This window comes from Stigmatopora argus, chromosome 10 (genome assembly GCF_051989625.1).
Source record: "Stigmatopora argus isolate UIUO_Sarg chromosome 10, RoL_Sarg_1.0, whole genome shotgun sequence".
Lineage (NCBI taxonomy): Eukaryota > Metazoa > Chordata > Actinopteri > Syngnathiformes > Syngnathidae > Stigmatopora > Stigmatopora argus.
The window spans coordinates 6,932,864-6,953,756 of NC_135396.1; the positions used below are offsets into that span (position 1 = coordinate 6,932,864).

The 20,893-nt window shown below is 39.3% G+C and overlaps 1 protein-coding gene across 15 annotated transcripts in view; it reads right to left on the reverse strand.

Annotated features, from left to right (window-relative positions):
• The window catches only part of dscamb (Down syndrome cell adhesion molecule b), a 98,806-nt gene that overhangs the window by 73,649 nt on the left and 4,264 nt on the right, over positions 1-20,893 (reverse strand). For 13 of the 15 annotated variants that reach the window (XM_077612371.1, XM_077612374.1, XM_077612381.1 and 10 more), the window contains exons 1-3: positions 12,752-13,511; positions 1,494-1,811; positions 1,217-1,363 (exon numbers count right to left, since the gene is read on the reverse strand). In XM_077612371.1, the coding sequence (XP_077468497.1) occupies positions 1,217-1,363; positions 1,494-1,811; positions 12,752-12,794 (508 nt within the window). In that variant the 5' untranslated portion in view covers positions 12,795-13,511. Of the gene's footprint in view, positions 1-1,216; positions 1,364-1,493; positions 1,813-12,751; positions 13,512-20,893 lie in introns of those variants that run through there. The other 2 variants (XM_077612384.1, XM_077612382.1) reach the window with 2 other exon arrangements.

Here is a 20,893-nt window from a genome sequence, read left to right on the forward strand (position 1 = left end):
TGTTATTCTTCCTAACTCCGTTTGTTTACACATCGATATCATATCTATTTGCTGCACATTTCACCAAATTTTTTTGACATTAGGCAATGTCTTTTAACTGGCAGCTTGCAGTGAGCAAGTCAAGCAAGCTCGCTCGTAAATAGTAAGTCTCCGGCATGGATCAGAGGACACATCTTCATGCTTGAGCAGACACATTTAAAATGTCACCAAAACACCGTCCCAGATTTTGCCCTGAGTCAAATGACATCAAGTGCTCACTTACAGGTCCCTGAATAGGAAGTGAAATCAGCCTGTAGGTGAAAGTTTAAAATAATAATAATAATAAAATAAAATAAACTTTCCATGCTGAATCACATTGCTTTAAAAATGAAGGTTTGTTTTCATTTTTTCATAAGGAATTCATCTAGTTTGAGTGATTCAGAGAACAGTATATGTTTAGAAAAGAGAAGGTCTATTGATTTAGTCAGTGTTGTTATCATCCTCTGGCTAGGTAAACAACAGTTACGTCTACTATATGGCGCAGTGAAGCCCTTGACAAGCTAAGAACCAGGCAAACAGGTAAGCTGACTCACACAGCGACATTTTAAAGCACCCAAAGAAAGATGTAAAAAAGATGGGAGCGCATCCTTCGCTAGATTTAACATCAATGCAGATTAATGGCAACACAAAGTGACTCTGAATAAAAACTGTGTGTGTGCTTTTTTGTCTGTTTGTCTGTCAGAAGTAAGAAGGTCAGAAAAATATTCAACAGGCAGGGAAGTCATTTTTTCAATATATTGAACTGTTTCGTACATGAGATTGGTTGAAATTGGAGTGTACCCTAGTGAAGATGTGTTACCTGTTTGGATAGTGGTTAGCATGTCCACCTCGTAGTTCTGAGATAACCCAGACCTTGTATGGGGTGTGCATGTTCTCCCCGGGCTTCTGTGGGTTTTCTCCGGGTACTCCAGTTTAATCCCATATCTCAAAAACATGCATGTTTGACTGGTTGATCACTCTAAATTGTCCCTATGTATGAGTGTGAGTATGGATAGTTAATTGTATTTGTGGCCTGCAATTGACTGGCAAGCATATCAGGGTGTCCCATGCCTAATGCCCAAAGTTGGCTGGGATATGCTCCAACACCACCGTGAATGAATGAATGAACATGTTTGCAAGTGAATTGATTTTCTATCACATCACAGTTCCTTAAATGCGCGAAACTTAGCGGTCTTACCTGAGCTGAGTGAGACTGTGTCTTTCTCCCATGATACAACACTGACGTAGAACTCAACAGACGCAGGAATAATGCACTTGAAGACGGCTACGCTGCCGCGCATAGCTTTCTGGTCAGCCACTCTGACCGTGTAGGGTTCCCGTGAAACTATGCAAGTCAAACGGTGAAAACAAAACACCTTGACTAGTCAGCATTTGTTTGTTTTTTTAAATTTCCATTGATCATTTTAATGTATTCTTGTCTTAACCATCAGTACAAAATGTTCTCTTGTACTCACCAGCTTTAATGTGGACATCCTGACTCCTAATTTTGCCCGTGGGGTTTTCGGCAGTGCAGTAGTACGTGTTGTCGTGGATCAGCTTGCTGAAGCTGGATGGCAAGAAGTTGAAGATCTGAAGCGTTCCATTGGAGTGAACATGACGGATGCCCGGGACATCGTAGATCTCCTCACCGGTCGACAAATACCAGCGGAGTGAGGCGGGGGCTGCACCCCCAGCAGGACAGGGCACGGAGGTCCCTGTGGTGCTGGCGAATACTACCTCTTGAAGCGATGCATTGACAAAGTATAAGCTGGAATGGAGGTCCTCACTGAAAACTGTGGAGGAAGAAAATATCAATTGTGAGCACACTTTATCCCTCATGTACCCATTTGCATGCATCAGAAGCGCTTTGTGCGCTTTCTTTTACGAGTCCTGATCAATGGAAACTCAAATTCCATGTAGAACAAGACCCGCTCATTAGCAATACTACGTGACTATCATATCAACTGACGTCTTTGAGGTATCTTGATTATTTAGCTTGTAGGCCTTGTAGATAAAGCCAGCAAATGATTCTCTCTTGCTGTGAGCAAATCCAGGTGAAAAATATATGTACATTGAGTACTCGCTTCGTGTTCCTAGCTTTCCATCGGAGTGTGATGACGAGCTCTGGAGTTCTGCTCTAAATGGCTTGCAGTGACACTAACAGCTGGTTTGGTCCTTCCCAGGGGAGGAAACATTTGAGAGTTTCATGAATTTCTGAAAAGGTTTCAGATTGCAGACTTTTCCAATCTTTTCCTCTACTTCCGCTACTTGAAACCAGCAAGATTCTCATGTCTTACTCCAAAACTTGCCCACAGGCTTAAAACTCTGTGCCACTTTGTGTTAGTCAAATCAATTCTTCAATTTTGTACACTCATTTGTGCATGTTGCATATATAAGACAGCGATTTTAAACAAGGAAAGATTAAGGTGGAGCAGAATAAAGATGTGGTTTAATCGCTTTCTCTAGCCATCGTTTAGGTACAGACTATTTAGCCATCTGCCATACAATATTTACAGAAATGGTTAAAAGAAAGCATACACAAACAAATATTGGTGACATTTACGTATTTAGGTTTGTAGGCATAACAATAATTACGACAGTGTTTGACATTGCTGGTTCTCGGACAGTTAAAAATGAGCTCAATAACACAAAATATCAAATGTGAGGCTAAAGATAATGGGTTAAGCTATTTAGAAGTATCTGTGCAGATGGTAAAAGATCAACATTTGTTTTTTGAGCGTAAATCAGAAATCCAATCTCTTCAATTTTTTTTCTCAATTGTGATTTACAGTATATTTCCACTTTTCTAAAAGCACCAACAGGTTAAATAAACAGAAATAGTGCTTTTCAGCAAAACAATTTAGGTATGTGACTTAATTGAGGTGGTAGAGAAGTAGATGAGAGATGTGTGTGCTTGCTGTGAAAGCTTTTATTCCGCGTGTGCATCGGATAAATTGGATTTGGATTTATGACACAGCTTTTTTTATTCGTCTGGTGCACATACAAAAAGTATGAGAGAGCAACTCACTTCACCCAGGCTGAGAGGAAAAAAAACAGATTGATTTAATCAAAAATTGGACAATTGACTGCTCGTTTTCTTAATTGAGTACGCTCCCCTCAGCCAGGACACACACAGTCTGGTAACGCAGGTACCTATGTGAGGTCTAAGAGGACGATGTCATGCCCCAACAAACGGCCTCTGCGCCCAGCCACTTTATTACTTTGCCCGGGAGGAAATCCGTAATTGGCGTCATTTCTCATGAGCCAAACTGTAAAGGTGAAAAAAGTGGCCTTGTTGAATTATGTATTATATATGCATTTATAATTGACGACGTTTTTTTCTCCCCGTGGTTGTTGGAGATCTCTTAGATACCCATCCATTTATTTTCTGTACCTCTTTGCAAGGGTTTGCCAGATGTCTCCAAAAAAGCAATTTTGTTCTAAATATGAATTCCTAACAATGTCACTGCAGAAAATGATAATTTTTTCGCAGATCAGTAAAGCTGTTTTGGTTAGTGACGAAATTTCAGAGACGGAAATACAAGTTACGCAAGTCAAAGTTGAAGAAAATCAGTCAAATGATGTCTGTTGTTTTGAGAACCTGAATTGATTCACTCATTTCTCAAGGCAACAAATGAGATTGAACACGGAAAATGTGTCTGAGACAGGCACATGCCAACCGGTCCAAAGTGAGTAAACGCTCCCACTCATCTGCCCGGAGGCAATACACCAAGCGCCAAAGCTAAATGACTGTCCTCCAATTTGCTCTCATGAATATTAAGCAGCGCCGTGACAGTAGAAAGGGTGGGCTGCGTGCATGCCGCTGATCCTCACCGACAGATCTATCCTGTGATGTTTAAGGGCCTATGCTTAAATGATGATGTCTAAATTATACACTTGCCGCCTCTGCATAGGAGCTCGCAAGAGAGAACAAAGTGGGGAGCTATTCTTTTGCGGCAAAGTTAAGAGAAAAAAAATACTTCCATTCAAAGAGTAGTGGGAAAGAAAAGCCAATTCAATTATATTTGCTGTAATGGAAAAATACTGTAAATGTGTTTCACTTCGTCGAAGACTAATATCACAAATTTTCCCACCAAATTTGTTCTAAAACTAAATACAGAATATATTAAATTCAACCTCTTGTTTTAAATAAATTTGAGTTATATGATCAAAAATATTGGAATAACTGTCAGAGGATTTTGATGCAGATGTGTGTCAGCATACATCGACTATTTAAAGCACCAATTGCCAGTCTCAGTTGAAGATTTGGATGTTGTCATGGTATAAAGTAAGATCTCATGTAAAATGTGGATGTAAAATATTCATGAGGAATGCCTTTCAATAACTACATATCGATTAAATGCTGCATTTTCTTGTATGAATATCCTGCAATTAAACCGTTACCCTTTGGAATCAACATGAAGCGTAATTAGTCATTAAAATAAATGTACATATTTTTTTCCAGAACTCCATAGGCCTATATTATGACATTTCTCCCTTCTTGACCTAGTTAATTTGAATTTTAAGGGAAAAAAGGAACCTTTATAGTATGCAAATACTAATCCCTTTGATAGACAAAACTGGATGCATCCCATTTTCAAATGTCATTCTTGGGTTATTTGCACTACAAAGGCACATCATTTTCAGCATTACTCGAAGTCTCACATGTTAAGAGAAAAAAAAAAATTGTGCTCTTGAATGGGAAGATTGTTGCTCAACAATTTGAGCTAAACATAACAATCGTCATCAGCTTCTGAATTAGTGTGTTAATATATTTATAAAGATTTTACTAACGGATGCTGCCCACTCTTGATTTCATGAATACACGATCAACAAATTCAGATTTCGACTGCAAAGTACTTAACGAGTTATTTACTATTTACTCTCACCAATACACATTTGTTTATCCCACAGCGGCGCATACAACAAAAGGCAGTTTTTCAGTCAATTTTGGCCACATTCCAAGCCATTCAGCCACAGTATTGTTGCTGCTACAGCATGCCAGTAAAAAGGGAACCTCTGTGCTTCACTGTGATACTCACAGACGTCTGATTGAGACTTGAGTGGATATAATCTAATCCCTTCCTAAGTAATCTAATGGTCACCATACATCGTCTCTCTTGATAACATGATTAAACAGCAGCGCTCACGTTGCACAGATTGTTGCTGACAGAGGCCTGACTTCAGACGGTCCTGGACAGCGAACCTTATTATGTCAGCAGTCATTAAGGTTGAGGGCCTTCAAAGGAGTTGCCGTGTACGTTGTCCTAATATGACCAATATCCACCTGCATGTGCGGCAAGCTAACACGCACGGCAGCACGGGTTTCACTGACCCACCCTTAGGAGCGTTAGGCCAGGGATGGGCAAACTGGTCCTCGAGGGCCGCTGTGACAGCAGGTTTTTGTTCCAACCTATCCAGCTCGGACGGTTTAACCAATGACTGCACTTGACTGCAATCCATGGATTGCACTTGTAGGACACCAGATTGGTGAACAGGTGGGTTGGAACAAAAATGGCATCCCTACCCTTCATGGAATAGTTTGGCCACCCTTGCATTAGGCGATGAGGAAAAGCTGCTGAGGAAATTTACAAGTCACAGTTAACCTTTGGCCTCTAAACATAAATTTAGTTCAATACAAGGAGTATAACAATTCATCGATTCGGTTGGAAATATTGAATTTTTGAGCACCATGGAATCGATCAAGCAAAAATTTGATTGGTGCTGTCATATTTTAGAGATGTCATTTTCTTCATGAGAAAATTTTTCATTAAAAAGGCTGAAATGAAAGTGATAAAAGCTTTTTAGGTTGTAGATGGATGACGTGTTCACGTGCAGAATGGTGTATTATAGACAATATTATTCCTCCTATCAACAACTGGGTATATATATATATATATATGGCGCTAGTCTTTCTTTAAATGTTATTGAGCCTGCTTATTTACCATACTTATTTCACTAGCTTAAAATATGAGCAATAAGACAAGTCATTCAAATGTTTTTGCGTCAGAGAGATAGTTAAACTTCCTTGAAACTAGAATGTACTGTATACTGCGATGTTGCCATTTGATTTTCATTAAAATAATGTTTACATTTCAAAAGCCATGAAAACAGTCACCCACAAATTGGCATCCAAAAATAGCCATTGATCCCAATAATTATTATTTTTTCTTCATTCTGAAGAAAATAGGGAATCAGGTTTTGAAATAGTTTGCTCGCAACAGGTCTTGTACATGTGACCCTCTGAGGTCACCAAGCAAATCACTTTACAAATCAATTCAATTAGTCACGTAATTCATGATTCAGGCCTAATTTTTTTTGCATTGATAATGTCATTATCAGGCCATGGCAGACTTTTGAAGCTATACAGGCTTCCCTATTTGTTCCAAAAGACGCCTGTGACCAGCAGCTGGTGTAGTGTGTTAATGTCGATGTCACAGCAGCTGGCTGCTCTCATCCTGTTAGCTCTGTCTGCCATCATCTTCCCCCCAACTCCTTCAAAGCTGCTACTGCGTGCTATGCTCATTTTAATACTCCAGACTCATTTGGCCGTCTTTATGGACTTATCATATTAAACATTTATCACAGCCATTTTCCCTAAACCAAGCATGTTTATTCAACACTTAGGGGACCACAGCACGGCTCCTTTCAGCAATCCCCCACCCTGTACATACACTGTCTTATTTTCTCCTTTACCTCATTTTTTTCCCCATCCCTCTACCCATCTCTTTCAGCCCCCACCACCCACCACCCCCTCTTGGTTTATTACAGCTCGAGTGCCACAGGCTGAATAAAAAGGAGCAATATTTGTCTACACTTCCTCTGCTCTGTGCTCCGGTCATCCTTTTCTCTAGTGACGGGGGCTCTTGTGGACCAAAGAGACACAAATGTATTCTGAGCATTTTAATACCTTGAATGAATCATGTATTAATTTAATCATCTGATCAAATAGTAATTACCATAATCACTGGTGGGGATGGGTGTTCTAGATAGGGTGGCATAGAGCAATACATAATAGATGGACTAGCAACAGTGTATGGAGATACTTCGCAACATGCAAATGGTGACAAGCTTCTGGGGACGGGTCTAAATGGCTCCCTTTTGTCAAGGATAACCACAGCAAATGATTCACTTTTACTGTTAAATAACCTTGTGCAATTATTTTGCTTTTCCAAAGCACAGGCAAATCACAGCGCTACGTGGCTCTACTCTGCGCCTTGGTTCGAGGTAGACAAAAGAGGGACACTGAAGACTAACTACCAAAAAAATAAACATTTAATTGGAAAGAGATTTGCTGACACTCACCAGCAATGGAGAAAATGTGTTTTTGCTGTATTTACTTCCTGAAACAAGATTGATAGTCATGATAAGGAGACACACTTTATCCAAGAGGAGACAAATGACTTGGGCTTTACATCGCTACCAAGATGGACCAAGAAACGAGAAGACACTGTGACCATGTCTAGATCCAGACAGGGAATCAATGCCGAAACCAAGATTAAGTCTACTGGGAATGAAGTCCAATGTTTATGTCACAATATGTGGCATAAACTTGTCTGGCATAAAATGTTGGATGACCATTTACTGGGAACAATACTGCATAGTCACTAGCAGTCCCTTATTTTGGTAATGGAACATATCAAAGTAGGGCAGATTTATTGTGAAGGAGCATCTGCAGATAAGTAGATCTCTGTGGACAGCATTTTAGCTCCTCAAATATTACCATACAAGTACAGAGAATCAGATTTCGCAATCTGTTTAATATCATACACAGATGGAACCCAACAAAGGAAATGGAAAGGCAAGTAAAAACAGGGTATTCGAATTCCCGTTGACAAGTTACTGCAGCATCACACCACAAACGTGCAAAGAGGTCAGTAAAATCAAGGAATACCACCAAGTGCTAAGATTATTGACATTGCACTCAGTCTCACGCGAGGCTATGAGATCAATGAGTGCCTGGAAGGAAATAAATCAGGCCCAGCAGCCGCACTACTTTATGTCACACCCACCGAGCTACCCAATTAAACCCACAGAGCGAGCACATCGGCACATTACTACTCACACTGTACACACTATAGTTTTTCTGCAGCTTTCCATAGTTTATAAATAAACAGTAGAGTTGGCAAAACTGAGCCGAAACCATTTGTTTTTTTGTCGTTGGTTTTCTTTGTTTGTTGTTGTTTTTTTTGGGGTCACTTTGTCCATTCAGTCTTGCCTCCCTGGATTTATTGGAAGTTGTAGCAACACACATCCAGGAAAAGGAATTTTAAAAAATGGCCTATGTGTAATCTATGTGTATCTGTGTAAAAACTAGAAACTCAATTAGGGGTGTGTTCAGTTTGACATGCAGAGTTTGCGCCATCGCGGCCACATGCATTACGTGCAGGCCTAAGATCGATTCAGCCTTGGGCCTCAACGTGTGTGGAGTTCAAAGCCTGGCTGTGATTCGTGCAAGACTGGATTAAGAGGCAGTATTTATGAAGTTCGACTGCAATGTTTGTCTTGGTGAGTGATAGATGGCAAACTCATCATACTTCCACCACCTGTCCTCTGCCATGAAGAAAAGCTCAGCTAAGTTACACACAACACAAGCACTGTGTTGCTGGCACACAGAACAACATGAGCACTCGCCCTATTCATTCTAATTGTTCTAATTTATGATTTATAAATTCTGGAGGAAAAAAAGATGCCGTCCTAAGAAAGGTCTCAACTGTTGTTTTGGCAGAAATCAAATTTTTTTGAGGATGTCGCATTATGCAGTGGTCCATGACCATCATGACAAATACAAAACAATAACAACAACAAATAGGAACAGATTACCTTTATTCCAAGGATGGCTTGTTTCATTTCTACCTGAAAGTTAACCACTAATTTAGTGATATGCATTTGATTAACAAATCACTTGCTAGATCATCTCTCTCACTTCCTGAATGTTTTGAACTCCTTTTTTGTTAGCAGTGACTTATCAAGCTAAAATAAATAGAAAATGCCATTCAACTTCCCCACCACACTTTAGTCGTTTCTCTCACTTCCCCACTACAGTATCTGTGCGTAGTACAGCACACTAATATGATATGTCACTTTGACAGGTGCCGAGCGTCCTCTTTCCCGAAAAGGTAGTCTGAGAGGGGGAACCCCGCCAAATGTACTACCATCTCACTTTGCACGCATGATCAAACACCTTCATACATCTGGCTGCTGAGGGCTTTCCTGCCTCAGCCTCTTTGCGCACAGATGCTAAATGATATCGTTAACATTTTAATGCAAGAGACATTTACAGGCCGCCTTGTGCAATTACACCTCTGATTTGCTAGAATCCAGACAGACGGTATGATCAGTAATTAGATTTTGCAGTGGATAAAGCACACGCGCAAGTTAGTGGCCAAAGCTCGCACCTAATTAGAGTGCTAGACGGGCTCAAGGAGGCGCCGTACAGTAGAGTAGTCCTCATTATCCGACTAGTCCGAATGACTAGGGATATCAATTATGATCGCACATCATAGTAAGCATTACCCAATATTAGAAGCCTTTTTAGCTGGAATTACACAGAATGTAACCCAACAAATTCAAGTTAAGGATGTTGGTACACTAAATGCTTCCTATTAGATATTCATATCAGAGCAAAGCAGTTCAAGGTGATTTATTACTTGACCAAGTGTTATGTACAGGTACAGTAATCAGATTTCATAATTATTTCCCATTAAAAACCCTTAATGTGCTGGACAGTAAAACTGCTCAGGTTTTACTTTATTGCCTAATTTAAGGGTCATCCCACACTTGCACTCATCATTCTCCATAACCTGGTTATATTAGTGCCATGCTATTTGGCCATTTCAACTCTTAGCCTGTCCAAGACAATTTTCCATTGTGCTAATAGGACAAAACTGGCAGGTTGACCCATCATACTACCGTATAAACTAGCTACAGATTCAGTTGGAGATTCCGTATTTCCCCATTTTTTTCTGCGGAGAAAAGGTCAGTGATAATTGAGGTAAAAATTTGGTTTTGTGATCTCCTGATCGCTGTTTAACTGTTATTTTATCGAGCGAATATGTGATTGAGTCTTTAAGCATCGGATTAATCCTGTTCAGGGCTGGTATTTCACTGCTGCTCCTCTTAACGTCTTCGCAGGCAGAATGTGAATAGGCCATTTCAACTTGATACTGTTTTGCCTTGAGGCACCTCTAAGGGAAAGATTGAATTAGTTTCCATTCGTGTTTGTATATATTGATGGCTAAATCGGGTCATTAACAGGCAAGAAAAAAAACATGGTTTTGAATAAAAAAATCAAAACAAATATTGCAGGTCTTGATGTTCAATTAACATAGAGCAGGGGTATGTTTTTGATGCACCTTGGCCTTTTGTCTTCATGCAATTAAACTTTGGACAAGGAGAAAACATTCTCTTCTAATCTTAGGAGTTTTTATCGTATCCTAATTCAAAGTGATAAAACAAAATATAGTGAATGGATGCATATCTTAAGAAATCAATAATATTTCACCATCGCATCATTGGACAATGAAGAATGTGATTTTTTTTAGGGGGGTCTTAAGTTATTAATTATAATTAAATATATATTAAAAAAAATATATAGTATAAAATAAAATAATTGCATCCATTTATCTTTTTGTGTGGCGAGTCATATGCAGTATATCAACTACCATTGTAATTGTAAATTAACAGGTTGATCACCTCTATTTTCCTTCATATTATTGACATAAATTCGAATATCTCCCCGTACTAAAATCCCTGCCTAAAATATTTGGCATACAAACATTTAGTGGTAAACTGATGTATTATAGCGATATGCTATATCATCCCATGATACAATGCAGAAAATAGTAAATAACAAAAAAACAGGAAATAAATAGGATTCTTTTTCCCAATCCTCAACCATGGCATAGTTTTCTATAGCCTTTATGGTGAATGTTTTTGGACAGCCATTAAGGAGGTTACCATAGAGACAGAGCAGCGAGCATTTGATAGGTCTAACTCTGAAACAACAAGAATTGTCTAGAAACCAATCATTGTGCTGCCTCCTGTCGACAAGGTCATTCATTCAGTCTGACAAGGCTTGCTCAGCCAATGAACACCTCATTTTCAAGATGAAGAAGAATAGTTTGTGAAGCAGGCCTTACAGTGAAATCTAATTTAACAGCAACCCAAACAATAAACAATAAAATCTGCCTTTCCATTGGTGGGGGGGAGAAAAAAAATCTAAAACACAGCAAAAATTGAATATTTCCACTTACGCCACCCTAATTCCTATCTGTTTGCCACAGGCCGGTTTGATAATCCCTTAGACAACAATAAAAAAAGACTCATTTGAAACATCAGACAGTCAAATGTTTATGATTGATAAGGATTCCTTATTGTTATTTTATGAGTTTCAACACAAGCGTAAAGGAAACGCAATTTCAGTCCGTGTCAATATATGGCATCGGATGACAAAAGGCGCAACGCCGAGACCAAAATGCCTTCCGAAATCTTATTTTCTCGTCCCAGGCAGAAGGGGAAATCCATTATAGGGGCACACCATATCACATCACGGCACCTCAATGCGGCTCAAATGTGTTCATACCTGTAAAATTCACTGTTCCCCACATTTGTGCCTCGTGCTTTCAGATTTTCTTGAGCCTCCATTTTGATTGCGTACTGTTATGTGAAAATGTAAGCTGGTGTGTTTTCGCACTGACATTTCACCATTCTCTTTCCCTTCATCGACCCTGCCTTTCGCACACACGCAAGCAGCCATAAACCCCTCCTCGTTGAAGGGACGCTGGCCAGCAACTGAATGCAATAAGCTATCAATTTCCTTCTATTGATTATAGAAATTAAAATTCATGACACAAGTATGCGTGCACAGCTTCTACAACACGCAAGTGAGCACTCACCCAAATATACAGGTCAAAGAAAACAACAAGCAATGTATTTGAAAGGAGACCGAGTTTTTTTTGTCCATTTGAATGGCGAATGCGTTTTTCGTGTGTGTTTTGAACTGGCCCCGTAATTCAAATACAGTAAATGTGAGCTCTATGTTGTGACATTGTACTTCAGTTTTGAGATTAAAAATGCATTTCATTTGTTACTTTTCCTCCCTCAATTGAAAAATATACTGTTGACGTTGATAAACACATTAGGGAGGGAAGGACAGTGTATATATAAGCATTTCATTTCAAATATACAAGAAATGACTTTCAATTTGCTGTTGTTTGCTTCACTCGCATGCCTTTTTGGACTGTTAAAATGTAAATTTGAGTAAATCTACTTAAGGAAGAAGAGTGGCAAATCAAATGTTCATTATATCAAGTACGTCACCTATTACTAAGGGCCACAGTGGCGCCAGGAGAATATGTAGCATCACAGGTAAATTTGAAAGAAACTCCTAGAAATGCATTTTTTGAATGGAAATAACATTCCAATCATTCCTTTCTAAAAATAACTTCATTATTTCAAAACAAACACTTGCTAGTGCAAAGTGGAGACATTTGGCCTTCTGATCAAGACATTTTTGGGGGTGCTGGAGATGCATTTGGGTGGACAGCTTGAAGGGTTTAAATGCATATTGCACCTGCTTCACCTATCTTTATCATCTGTGTCAGCCTTTTGACTGCCGGGCAAAATCAATTAATTTGGGTCACATCCATCCTCCGAGCTCAGTGTATATAAATCACAAATAAATATGCATGCATGAAAAACAAATAAATTTTTAAAAAAGGTTGAAACTTACCATTCAAGATGCTCTGGAACAAGGTAAAAGCCAATATCCACATGCCCCGTTCCGTTCAATCCCCCACAGCTATGCTTTCTCTTCTTCCTCACACCGGTGCCTTCCTGGGCTTCTTTTCTGAGCGTCTCGGGTGATGTCAAACATTTGTCTTTTCAAAGCCAGCAGTCCCGAGTCTCATACTTTTTTTTTTTGCTTTCTCCTTGCTACTTTTCTTCTTTTTTTGCCCCACTTTTGGAGCACTAATGTGCCCGGTGATTGTCTCGGGGAGAGCTGCGCACACTCTCCTCTTCTCCTCGCCTTGCAGCTTCTCAAAAGGATGCTAAGGGGGGCGGGGGGGCTAAAACCCAGGTGTATGTGCGTGCGCGTGCACGTGCGTGTGCAAAATCTGTGTGCTGCTGAGTCAGAGGCGTGTGCACGAGTTGATTGTTTGACAATCAGAATGCACAACTCCCCAAAACTCGATTGCATTCAAAAATAATAATAAAAAAGAAGCAATAAATAAAAAGAAAGGAAAAAGTCCGAACCTGGGATTTCCCGCAATGACCTAACACGTCAGGATCTGTCATAAACTAGCGAAGAAGTAAGCGAAAAAGAATAAGGTGGCATCGATGGGACCCCAAAGTCATGATCTCCCCCAGCACCACCGCCACGGTGCGTCCGTCCAGCGAGAGGCGAGCAAGCATATCTTCTTCCCCGCTGCCTGCTCTCTGTAATCGCACCATATGGGCTGTTGGGAGCATTACATTGAATCAACACCCTCCACCCCTCGCACACACCTGCCCCTGCAGACGCTTTTAATTCCTCATTGCCTTAAAGGTGCAGAGGCGGATAGCGGTCGCGTCCTGAGGGCAACACGCCACTGGAGATCACGCTCATTTGCATTAAATACGCGGCTTGTACAACCTTAGAGCATCAAAGTTTTTAGAGTCAAGAGAAAAGTGTCTAGCAATTAGTGGATTAATGGGAAATTGAATAAATAAAATAAAAATAAAATCAGACTTAGGCTTGTCATCATCATTGACTAGACAAAAGCCTAATTGTCATCATACCCAGCTGCGTATACTCATTCATTCATTCATTCATTCTTTTTCTGAACCGCCAGCGGGGGTGCTGGAGCATGCATGATTTTAGAATGTGGGAGTAAACCGGAGAACCCGGAGATAACCCACACAAGCCCGGGGAGAAAATGCAAACTCCACACCTGGGATCGAAAGCTCGACCCCAGAACTGTGAGGCTGACGAGGTAACCACTCGCATTGAATGCTCAAAATACTAACAAAAAATGTTCTCTAACCCTAAAAATCATGTGATCTCGTCTAAAATGCACTGAATTTATGATGGCTGGGCGCCCCGGTAGATGAGTGGTTAGCATGTCGGCCTCACAGTTCTGGGGTCTTGGGTTTAAATCCAGGTCGGTCCACCTGTGTGGAGTTTGCATGATTTCCCTGGGCTTGCATGGGTTTTCTCCGGATACTCCCACATTCCAAAAACATGCATGGTAGGAAGATTGGACACTCTAAATTGCCCCTAGGTGTGGTGGTCCATCTCCTTGTGCTCTGTGATCGACTGGCCACCGAATCAGGGTGGCCCGAAGTCAGCTGGGATGGGCTTCAACACCCCCCGCGAACCTTGTGAGGACAAATCTGTTCAGAAAATGAATGAATGAATCAGAATGGCTGAGGCTGTGTTTGGAATCATTCGCTCATTTTCAACTCTATACTCCCAAATCATGGTATAAATATTTTTTATAAACTAGATATATTCTCTCAAATGTCAGAAAGACCTTGTCTGTATTTTAACTCACAGGTTGCCAGTGACTGCGATAAAGGTCCAATCCATCTGCACTGGGAGGGTTGTCAGGGAATAAATATACTTGCATGTTATTTTTTCCTTGGTATAAATTAAAAGTGCATGCACATTATTATCTTGGGATTCCTTGTTTACCAACTGGTATGGCAGCTGACTACCAACACGCTAAGTGCTATCTATTCTTGAGGCTATGTTGTTTTAGCAAAAGTAAGTCAAGCTGTCAATTATCCAGGGAAGCAGTCTCAGTTTTGCTTCCGCTTGTCTTTGCACCCATTTAGGCAGTGAAAAATGTTTGAATTTTGTGAGCTTCCAGCTGTTTATGATGCCCATTTTGTCATAATATTGTAGCTTTGCCACAGCATACAATGATAGAAAACAAATACAATTGTGCTGCGCCTATGACAAACAGTGCGCATAGCTTTTACTGGCTATCTCCTAACCTCATGTCCACAATTAATTAATAAATCAGATACAAATAAAGATAAAAATCAAGCTCCAAGAAGTGGTGCACACACATCCCTAGAATGTTCCTAACACTTTTCATTGCTATCCATACACAAATAATGGAGAATTTGTTCAATATTATCATGTGCATACCCTCAACAACAACAATTTCAGCGACAAATTGACAAATCTTTGGTTTATAAAAATATTTCATGAACACAATTTTGCTTATCTCAATGTCTGACGTGGCAGAAATAAATATGGTTCATGTCATTGAGAGCAACAAAAGTCCAGGTACATTAAAAAAAACTAATTGAACCCTTCATTAAATATACCAATGACAGCACAGCAACATCACCTGGTTTATATTTCCATTTTAAACTTAAAGAAATGAATAAATGGACATAACATGCCTAATGTTCATATGCCACACCAATTGCACTCTGCTGTAAAAGTTGACATAACTGGGGTTTATATATATTTTTAATTTATTAATGAACATAATGTATGCCTTAATATATTCCATAGGGAAAATGCTCTGGGATCAACACAGCTCATAAATTTCTGCATTTTGTCTTAAAACTTTTGCAGTATACAACTATATGATAAAAAAAGTGTACTGTTGCACCAAAATTTGATGTCAATATCATAAGAAGAATGCAGCCTGATCCCAGAGACTTACTCCACAAGGACATCCAAAGTCAAATATTTAGTATAATTGGTCATTTTCTGCTTTTTTCATGTAAAAGTAATAAATACAGTCATTCTGCAAGAAGGGAGCATAATAACGGTCGCATAAAATGCAGGGTTAAACCAAAGCATCCCCCACCCTTTAGGCACACGCATCATGCACACATGCATGCACCACACCACCTCCCTCAAACCCCATAATCCAGCCAGCACCGGCAACGCCACCACCCCTCCATTTTAATGCTTGCCTTGAAGTCACGGGTGTAGCAGTAGTAGCCGTGCAAACCCGCAGGGCCTGTCCACAGAGCTGGGTTACACTGGATGTGATATTACCGGCAGGGTAGAAGTCTGCATCTCATTTTCGATTCCACATGACAGAATATACAGAGAGTCATGTTTATTTACTGCAGGATATTCATTGTCTGAAATCACTTTAAGGCTGAGGCGAGGATGCTCCGAAAGAAAAATCAACAGATGGAATATCACGAGCAAATACACAGCATTGTCTGCACTCATTTTGGTTCCTGCACAAAGAAACCGGCATTTCTTTAAGGGAGCTGATAGTTTGTTTTATTCATTTCCTAACATGACTCTTGTTGTTTTGTGGAGGTTTCGTCTACTATATTGTTGATATCCAATTTATTCTTGCATACCTCCAAAATGCAAAATATTCCCCAAGCATTATACATTAAGCTAAACAACTTCAATTCCCAGTGGCAATGAGAAAGAAGAAAGCCTGGCTGAATCAGGGCACTAGGTCAGGAATCCTGTTTATATTTTAGAAGGAATTAGTCGATGTCTCTAGCTTTGTCTTTTTAAGATGAAAAATTCCACAATTCTAACAAACTGAAGGGTGACTCTCAACATGTACTAATAGATTTTAGTATACACTATTTGTGGGCAGTAGTTCAGTCCTTTTATACAGGAATAATGCCTCTATTTTGAAGTGTGTGTGTTGTGTGTGTACACTATATACATAGACAAACGCCACTGTACACACACTCCGTACGTTGAAAGTTGCCCAAAATAAGCTCACTTGTACAATATGTGTTTGACCACAAACATGGAGTAACATCAATAGTGATTGGTGACCTTACAGTGACCGAATAAAAGCAGATGTTGGACTTCACTGCAAGCTTGCTATAGAAGTATTTGTACAGGATGACATGCCTTAAGTCACATGTGTCAAAGTGGCGGCCCAGGGGCCAAATCTGGCCCGTCGCATCATTTTGTGTGGCCAGGGAAAGTAAATCATGTGCCGAATTTCTATTTTAGGATCAAATTAAAATGAAGAGTATAGATGTATATTACATTTCCTGATTTTCCCCCTTTTAAATCAATAATTGTAATTTTTTTATCATTTTTTTCTGTGTTTTTAGTTCTAAAATCATTTTGTAAAATCTAAAAATATACTAAAAAAAAGCTAAAATAAACATTTTTTAGATCTATTCAAAAAACTGAATATTCAGGGATTTTAATCCAGTTCTTTTAATCCATTTATTTAAAAAAATCTAAATATTATATCTAAAATGGTCCGGCCCACATGAAATCGAGTTGACGTTAACGCGGCCCGCGAACCAACCCGAGTCTGACACCCTTGCCTTAAGTGAACCAGCACAGATTTTTCTTGATTAGCTTTTAGCGAGAAAATAAAGAATGGTCATTGCTCTTCACACAGGATCTTCTGTCATTACGGAAAACAGGTGCAGAGTTTATCATTTACATAAGGACAGCTGTACAACACAGCAGATGACTTGTGATGTGAAAGACAATACTTTAAATTTTCACACAAAAGACATGAGCCTTGACCTTGTCAAAAGCAGCCGGTGGTATTCAGTGCCAACTCCTATTTGAGAATATTACGGTATGTAGGGAGATGCGCAATGCAAATGCCTTAGCTTTGAAACACAATCCAAGACTAACCCCGTTATTGTATGTTCAATTAAAATACTTAAAATATCTTCAGCGACCGACAATACACACAAGTGAACAAAAAGAAACAAACAAACACAAACAAGACTGGAAAAAAATAATGTGGACGTAAAATGGCAAGGATAACATTTTTAGGCTAACAAAGCAATATTCTAAAAAGACTATCAAAGATGATTTTTTTTTTCTTTTTTTGGAAAGTTATGTACACTAATGCTTAAAGTTTTGTATCATTCAGTCATTCATTTAACGTTCCACTTATCCTCACAAGGTTTGCGGGGGGTTTGGGATGAGCTAAACAATTTAATGTTATGTACTACAGCACAAGTGTCAAAGTGGCGGCCCGGGGACCAAATCTGGCCCGCCGCATCATTTTGTGTGGCCCAAGAAAGTAAATCATGAGTGCCGACTTTCTGTTTTAGGATCAAATTAAAATGAAGAGTATAGATGTTTATTAAATTTCCTGATTTTCCCCCTTTTAAATCGATAATTGCTATTTTTTAATCCATATTTTCTTTGTTTTTAGTTCAAAAATCATTTTGTAAAATCTAAAAATATATATAAAAAAAGCTAAAATAAACATTGTTTTAGATCTATAAAAAACTGAATATTCAGGGCCTTTAATCCAGTTCATTTAATCAATTTATAAAAAAAAAAATCTAAATATATCTAAAATGGTTCGGCCCACATGAAATCGAGTTGACGTTAAAGCCGCCCGCGAACCAACCCGAGTCTGACACCCTTATACTACAGCTTAAACATTTTGGAATCACTTTAATATGCCACATTTTCTGAAAGAAAACGGCAATTTATTTTTATTTTATTTTTTTATTGTAGGAAAAAACAGTAGATTTAATTCATTCATTTTTTTTTTTTTTACCGCTTATCCTCACAGGGATCTCGGGGGTGTTGAAGCCTATCTCAGTCAACTGTGGGCAATAGGTGGGGGACACCCTGAATTGGTGCCAGCCAATCGTAGGGCACAAGGAACTGGGCAAGCATTCACACTCAAATTCATACCTAGGGGCATTTTAGAGTGTTCAACCAGCCTACCACGCATATTTTTGGGGATGTGGGAGGAAACCGGAGTACCCGGAGAGAACAGCAAGCAGGCACGGGTAGAACATGCAAACTGCACACAAGAAGGTTAGAACCCACCAGGGATTGAACCTTCCATTTCTAAAACATAAACTAGAGTAAATAAAGCTAAACCATTTCATTTACTTCATTAGGTTTTTATACTACCACAGCGAGTGCCACAGAATAATCAAGTATTTATTCAGCATAATGCTCACTTACTGCTTCTATTCAGGGATTGGTGAATTGTTTCCATATAAAGAGTAGATAAACGGTATCCCGCCGTCCACGTTATTGTAATTGTTTTTACACAAGATTGCAGGGAAACATATCATGGAAATAGTATATTAAATATACTAGGAGTACTGCAATGTATGAAAATGCTCACCCAAAACAAGCATGAATAAAAAATGATTCAATTTCTCTCCAGCTATATTTTAAACATGAGCAGAATAGATTTTTGGGTGGGCTTGAGCTTTCTGTGTGGGTGGGAAGGGGAAGTTCATTTTAGCCCCCCAGCATGATGCCCAAAACATGATAAGTGAATGTGACAATGACACCCTTGGGCTACTGCACAGTCTTGGGCTTGCTGTGTGTGAGTGTGTGCAAGTGTGTGTGTGTGAGTGTGTGTGTGTGTGTGTGTGTGTGTGTGGCACATATGAAACAATTCATGAAAACAGCACACACACAAGGACAAGACTCCTTGTTGTGTAAAAATAATACTGGCGTCACCATGAACGATGTCAAGAAAAGTCACCCACTAATGTGATTATAGTCAAACTCAAAATCAGTCATAAAATTTGGCAATTTAAAAAATTAATTTTTGCAGGTAAGTCAAAGACACAAGAAAAATAATTTAATGAAATACAAATTTGATTTGTCCCTGAGAGGATTGTCTCTGGTACAAAAAATAATATCCAGGATTGTACCTTGCTTGTCTTACAATTTGCACCAGGGAGAACATTTATATTAAGATTAACATTTAACATTCGCTACTATTAAATAAGAACTTCATATTAGTCAGGGAGAATTTTAAGCCAATTGATTTCAATTAGGCAATATTAATTTGTTAAAAATAAATAAAAATCTTGATGAAAATCATTTGCATCTCGATATTTTTTTATAATCCATGATTGAGTAAATAACCAACTATGGTACTAATTGACAGATGGAGAAATGTACATTTGGGCTAGTACAAATGAATAAATAAACCTGTACTAACATGCTATTCTTCAAATAAAGTTGAAAGCTATGTAACAGCAGCAGTACGTAATTTCTCAATACTATTATTGGTGTTTTACTGTTCTATGGTTTTATATGGGTGTTCAACGGTATTAATAATTCATTGTGTGTAAAGTGTGTAAAATGTTTCAACACACTACACACTATCACGAGCGGTCCTCTTGCATGGCTAATGAATCGAAACAGATTGGTAACAATGCACTTTGTACTTGAGTGGTCATACTAATTCCATCGTCAGTTGAATCAAATCAAGCGTTGCCTGTCAATTATTGAAAATGCATTGCATTCTAATTCTATTACTTTGCTCAAATCTGCATGTATTCCTATTGACACAACTTTAGTAAAAGATTATGGCTGCTTTTATTTTAGCCCATTTAAAAAAAATAAAGTCTTCCCTTCAGTTCTAGAAGGTCAATCTCCCCAATCTCAAACTTTTGCAGTTCTTGCGACGCACCCATCTCTAGTGTGTGTGTGCTGAACAACTGGGTAATCCCTCAGGATGAAGCCTCTTGTTTTGACAACTCCTGCAAAGCCTAGTGTCCCTTATAACAAAACAGAAAGTAACCCGTCATCAGCAAAACGTCAGCCCTCGGCACACGCCTCGGTGACCCAAAGGAGGATCAGGTGGCCTTCGCAGTATGCAAGCCATTAGCTCAGAATAGAAACAATCTCAGCGGTGGTATAATGATACCTTTTGTTCATTTAGACAATGGCATTGATAAGAGATGAGGCACACTCATGGCTTCTGACAGAAACGTGTATAAGGTTACATGTTCCCTGCACTTGAGTGAGGTAGGCCTGAGTTCAGGCCAGCATATTCCTTGTACCCTTCCTTGACTGGTTCCGGTGGCGGTAGACAAGATACTGAGGATCAATCGGCGTTTAGACACAGCCAAGCTCTATAAACTGCTTCACCACAAGAGTGAAATGCACCAACAGTGACAACAGCAG